Here is a 6,000-nt window from a genome sequence, read left to right as displayed (position 1 = left end):
ATTACCTAATAATTTAGGTAAAACTGTCATTTATATAAAATTATTTTAGTTGGGTGAAATCCAACAAGAATATGCTCAGTGACTAAAGATGCACTTGGTGCTGCTCCCAACTGTTGTACCACAACAAAAATAGGTCCTTCTCCCATTCATGAAGAGTTTCATGTAGAGGAATGGTAAATCCCAACTCATTCTCAAGTGTTCTGAAAACCATAATGCTTCTCCAGAAGAGTCTCACATGACCAGTGTCCTGGTGGAGAATGCATTTATATATTTCCGACCCTGATCGGAGGCCATCATTTGATCCTCTGTCTTCCCACAGGACACAGATTCCCAGGCATTACTAAGATGCTGCAAAGGGCTAGCCAAGGATCTATTTCTAGGTACTGTAAACGTTTTGAGAACATCATCTTCTGACACTGGCATCATTAAAACAGAGCTTGTAAGAAGATTTGGCACATCTTCCATAGGAGATGCCTGTGTGAATAGCTGAGTGTTTAAGTTCTCCCCTTCCCAATGATTGGAGCAGAAGAAATTTCCTGCTTTCGCAGTTGGAGATTCCACCTCTTGCTTGATCTTTTTTAACAAAGGTGGTCCATTTTCATGAAATCCTGATACAATTCCTGATTCATCAGATTCCTGTTTGATCACATCTTGTAGGTCTTCTACAAGATGAGATGGTGTCTGAGGTAGCATCTTCAAAGGACCATATTTTATTTCTTGTGCTGCAAGTGCATGTTTGAATGGAGTAGGAGTTCTGGGAGAGCTCTCTAATATTGACCTTTTGATAGCTGGAGTTCTAAAAATATTATTTTCCTTTTGAGGTTTAACAGTTTGATCTCTGTGAAATGGTGTTGTAACAGTCAACTTATGACCATTGAGTGCGGTAGAAGTTAAAGTAGGCATATCCATATCCATGTTTTCATGGTTACTGGAAGTATTTAAGAAAGAATCTATAAACTGGAGTGTTTCTGCAAATTCTAAAAGGTTCTTAACATTATCCAGGATATTGCCTTGGTGAACGATCATGCACCTTGCTGGAGATGCACTTTCTTCAGGTAAACAGCCGTGGTCCACTGGTAAAGATGGAGTAGAGTGATGTTCTCCCAAACAGGAAACAGGTGCACTGTCACCATGAGGTCTGGTATGGTCAGCAATTGTTGTACTGTGCCAGCCTGGGTAACTGGATGTGTGGTTCTGTGTTGGTAATGCCTGCTGCCCTTTCAGTTCATTCTCAGTCGACTTTAGTAGCAACTCTAATTCCTTTATTCGTTTTTCTTTCTCAGGGTCTTCATCATTATAGTGTCTCTGAATAGCTGCAGCAGCTGGCTGAGGGACATTGACAATATTTACATGCAATGCGATGGGATATGGAATCTGACCGGAAACATTTTGTGTTTCAGAGATATGATAATAGGAATAGTCGTTGCTAATTGGGGGCTGGGCAGTTGAAGGGAGCTGTGCAGAAGGTGGCGTATGGGCAAAACCCATTAAATGATTGTTCTTCTGAAAACTTGTGGCTACTGTTGGCTGTTTGGCCTTGGGAGACTCCTGAAGATAACCTTCTTGTTCAACCTTTCGACGCATTGTAGAATTCCAGTGGTTCTTGATAGCATTATCAGTTCGTCCCGGCAGTAGTTTTGCGATTTCTGCCCATCTGTTCCCCAGTCTCTTGTGTGCCTGGTATATTATTCTGTCTTCCTCTTCGGTCCAGGAGGTTTTCTTAACTTCTGGATTTAAATGGTTGTGCCACCTTTCCCTACATTGTTTTCCAATTCTTCCCTTCAAGAGCTTGGCAATAACAGACCAATGTTTCGGACCATATTTCTGTACAAGTTCTATCACTCTCTGATCTTCTTCTTTGGTCCATGGTCCCTTGATTAGCTCAGGATTTAGTACTTTTTGCCATTGATGCTGGCATTGTACATCTGTCCGATTAGGAAGAAAATTGGCAATAATTTTCCAATCATCTGTTCCATTTTGTTCTACTAGTTTCTTTAGCTTCTCATCCTCCTCTCGAGTCCACCTTGTTTTTCCTAAGTGACGTTTCCCAGTCTTGGGAAGTAGTCCATCGTAGTCATGATCATACATCTCAATATCTTCATCATCCTCGTCACTACTATATATGCTGTGCCTGGGTCTCCTGGCCATCCTGCTGCTAGGAACTTAGCACCGGGAAGCCGGGACTAGATGAGGAGGGGGGCTGCCCCAGCCTTCGCCGGCTGCTTAATGGAGCTCCACACCACCCGAATGAAGTTTCTCAGGAGAAGGAGGAGGAGGAGGAGATCGAAGAGGAGGAGGAGGAGGAGGAGAAGGAGGAGGAGGAAACAGGTTGATATTAAAGAGTAAAACTCTGTAAACAGAGATGCCATCAAACAAAGAGCTTTTGGACACTCCCCCTCCCGCCAAATCTGGCGCCCCTGCAGTGCGCACGCGTCCTAACCCCCCCTTCTATCCCCCCCCACCCCCGCCTCTGCTGCTTGCAGGTCTGTTGTTGCTGCTGCTGCTGCTGTGGCTGCTGCTGTTTCTCCCCTAACTTCGATTTTTTAATCCCTTTTTGAGTTCTTCAAGTGCCTGAGACCAATTCTCATTTTTCTTTCAACTTTTGCATGGGGTTGCTCAGGTCTCAATGTCCCCTAGTGTGGGAAATATAAGTAAGGTAATGGGGTCACCAGGGATATTATAAATAAACTAAGTGGTTTGTGGGAACACACTCTGGGATTTATGAGAGACTGGACCAGGGTGAAGAGATCAGAGTTTACTGGATTTCCACAGGAATGAGAGTTGATCTTAACTGTCACTCAGTTTCACTAGGCCAGAGTATAGTAACAGGCTAACAAGGTAAAAGGGACTTAACAGCTTTAATTATGTTTGACTATAAGGTGGGAAAGGGATTTCTATACTTACAATCTAAAGGATAAAACCACAGGGCAATGGGATGACTTATTCTACTCTTATCTAAGTGATCTAAACTAACAGGGCCCAAGGAGCCAATAGAGTCTTTGCCTCAGACCTGGAACCTGCCAGGCTTGAATACGGCTAGGGGCTTTTGTGGCTTTGGGATTCTCACTGCAATCCACTGATGATCTCTGGATGCCAGGAGTCAAGATGGTCTCAGGTACCAGGTTGTGAGGGTTTTGCTTGAAGCACTGTCCACCAGAACTCAAACTTCACCTCCTCCCTTGGCTCTGTAGATTTTGTCCTTTTTGCTAGATGCCACACCACACAAGATCCCAAGGAAAATCAGAAAGCAGGGTGTCTTTTGCTCTGAGGTCTCCCAGGCTGGCAACAGTTTTTGCCCACCACTAATGGAGTCCTCACTCAGGGCCAAGTCACCTCTTCCTGCTCCTTCATTCCAACCTGGAATTCCCAGCTCCAGCTCCTTCCTGCTATGTACTTCTTAATCAATACCTAATCAATGCCTAATCTAATCTTCCTCACAACACTACTGAATCTGTGCCTTGCTCTTTGTCTCCATAAAAAGTTTCTATGGTTAGGTATTTCTTTTGCTGTTTGTTCATTTCCCCAGCCTTTCTTCCCCCATGGACTGGGAGGTCTGAAAACTGCTGATTCTGTCTCCTTTGCTGATAGCTTGAAGGATTTTAGAGTATTGTGAACTATTTTGCCTTGGGGCTAGGGGCTTCACCATAGCTTGGAAGGGCCAAGTAATATGGACTTCGGGGCTCACTACAGGCTGATGCCAGGGCTTGGGACTTAAGGGGGTGAGAGGTGCTCTGCTATTGACTTAGGCAGGGTCCCAGGATCCCAAAGTTGGCCTGTGCCAAGGCTCAGTACCTGGCACAGAAGGTGGCAGATGGTCAGCCTGCACTCCTCTATGTGCAGTTTTACTTCTGATTCCCCTTTATTCTGTGAAAATTGACTCTCCCTGCCTACCTTTCAAGTCCTTTCCCATAGGAGAGAATATCATGACAGATACAGAGTTGGATTCACAGGTGAAAAATGTTTTGCCTCATCACTCCTTGACTTTCATCCTAAAGATAGTGAAAAGAATGCAAAGATATACCAAGACAATAATTATGCTGAAGACTTGAATTGACATTGAGAAGATTAATGTAAGGGTGAGTACAAGAGAATCCTACAGAAAGTTAATATGAATTAAAAGCCCACATGAATTATGGAATCCAAGTTGCCAGATATGCCCCAATGATCATCTTAATCTAGTTTCTTTGACATCATGGTGAGACAATGTAATATGTTACATATTGTAACATAGCAATCATACACCATGGCTGCTAGTAGAAAGCAGTCTCAAGTTTCAACAAGACAAAGAAAGTAAAATTGCACCATGTCTTCAGAGGGAAATCATTCTATTCTGAAAGAAGAAATTTATTAAATTTTCAGAGTAATGGCATAGGAACCACAAGTATCCAGAAGAGCCAAGTTACTGAGAAATAGAGACATAGGTGAGTAAGAAGCTGTGGTTCCATTAAAATATCACCAATCCAACATTTCTTATTATAGTTGTCAATAGATTAAAAGGAACAACAAGATGAGAAGACTTTACAGCTCTTGGAGTTTTGTAAAACCAGTGAGGATAAAGTGAGCAAGATATGGTTCTCCTTAGCCATCTTACAGTCTTCTGCTGAAAACAAGAGTGGGGATAAATAAGATTCTAACAAAATACATATTCCTTCCTTCTAACTAAACTTGTGTGTAATAAAATTTTGTACCCTTTAACTACATCTCCCAGCATTCTTCTTTCATCCCCATGTTATATCCTTACATTTTGAAGATAAAGTTTCTATAACTCTGTCCTCATTTTCCTCTTCTCCCACTTTCGTGGTCCGGGAAACTGCTCTTTACTCAGACTATTACTTTCCTCTACTTCAAGTGATTATTAATAAATCTTATAAAATATAATACTTGGAGTGATTGGATATTAATTTTTAATCTTACACTCGAATTCCACTTTTATTATTTTCCTCCAATGTCACTTGCTGAGTTCTTGTGTATAACCATTTTTAAGAGAAAAAATTGTTTTTCCTGAGTTGTCCATTTACATGGCCACATATTCTAAAACTTTTCAGAGTATCAGGCAGAAAAATTCCAGATTAGGTGGATTTGAATTTTTTCCCTTGGATTCATGAGGCAATATCTTATGTGGAAAATTCTTCTCTTTATGGGTTAATTCAAGCCTCACCTATGACCAAGAAGCAGGAAATTGGACTTAGAGATTCCAAACAAGTAACATGCCAGCAATTATACTGAAATTTGTATTTTGGGATAATGAACATTTTTCTAAAATGTAAGCTTCAGGTATAGGATTTATAGTTGGCAAATAATAAGCTAGGTTTCAGCTCATGCTGAAAATTTTACAGTAAGCTTCCAAACTTACTCCACTACACCTCTGGTTGCCTCTCTTTCTCCCTGACACAGACAATTATTGACTTTGTGTCAAGCATGATCAAACATTCCCTTCACTTTTGTAGCTTAATTACTCCCATTCCACCCTCTCCTTTTACTGGCATCCTATACCAATATTTGAAATTGAACCCTTAAGTTGGTTATGGCTTAACCATAACTCAGTTCCCTGAGCAACCATGCAGGCAAACTTCACTATCTCTTCTCCAGCATCCTTACAGTTTCCCCCAGATCACCTTGTGGGTTGCACAGGTAGGCAAGCTTTTGATCTAGTGGCTGGTAAATACTATTCTTCACCCACTACACACACACACACACACACACACACACACACACACACACACACACACACACGCACATGCGTACACGCATTCACTCTCCATATTTCAGTAGGACAGAGTGAATAGAACAGAATAAACAGACATAGATGGGTTGTGACATGCATCATAAATTGTATTAAACTGTCTTTTCCCTTAAAACCTACTCAGAACTTTTATATTTCCATCAAGGTTACCTCCATCTTCTTAATCTTCCATGTATTCAAATTCCTCTTTATCCTTGATTCCTTGCTCACCTGAAATGTTTTCCTTAGTTATCAACTACCAAATATGACAACATTTA

At 41.4% G+C, this 6,000-nt stretch overlaps 1 protein-coding gene and 1 pseudogene across 3 annotated transcripts; both read right to left on the bottom strand.

Annotated features, from left to right (window-relative positions):
* Window positions 1-231: 231 nt before the first annotated feature.
* On the bottom strand, window positions 232-2,148 carry LOC123239663 (transcriptional activator Myb-like). Of its 3 annotated transcripts, none has more exons than XM_044666942.1 (2): window positions 562-2,148; window positions 232-474 (listed from the first exon to the last, which is right to left on the bottom strand). In XM_044666942.1, the coding sequence occupies exons 1-2, from the start codon at window positions 2,146-2,148 to the stop codon at window positions 232-234; spliced, it is 1,830 nt and encodes a 609-aa protein (XP_044522877.1). The 3 variants fall into 3 exon arrangements, with proteins under 3 accessions (XP_044522877.1, XP_044522879.1, XP_044522878.1); XM_044666944.1 differs by having other exon boundaries at window positions 232-950; window positions 1,182-2,148; XM_044666943.1 differs by having other exon boundaries at window positions 232-1,209; window positions 1,315-2,148.
* A 1,711-nt stretch (window positions 2,149-3,859) lies between these two features.
* Window positions 3,860-5,762, bottom strand: LOC123241698 (annotated as a pseudogene).
* Between the last annotated feature and the right edge of the window lie 238 nt (window positions 5,763-6,000).

This window comes from Gracilinanus agilis, chromosome 3, assembly GCF_016433145.1.
Source record: "Gracilinanus agilis isolate LMUSP501 chromosome 3, AgileGrace, whole genome shotgun sequence".
NCBI lineage: Eukaryota > Metazoa > Chordata > Mammalia > Didelphimorphia > Didelphidae > Gracilinanus > Gracilinanus agilis.
The sequence above is the reverse complement of the archived record's forward strand: the minus strand, read 5'-3'. Positions and strand labels throughout refer to the sequence as shown.

What these genes read in the sequence shown, in the direction of transcription:
- LOC123239663 (XM_044666942.1), bottom strand. Translation starts at nt 2,148, where the DNA reads ATGGCCAGGAGACCCAGGCACAGCATATATAGTAGTGACGAGGATGAT. An exon ending in TAAAAAAGATCAAGCAAGAG is followed by an intron (nt 475 to 561) that starts GTGGAATCTCCA and finishes CTATTCACACAG; the next exon opens with GCATCTCCTATGGAAGATGT.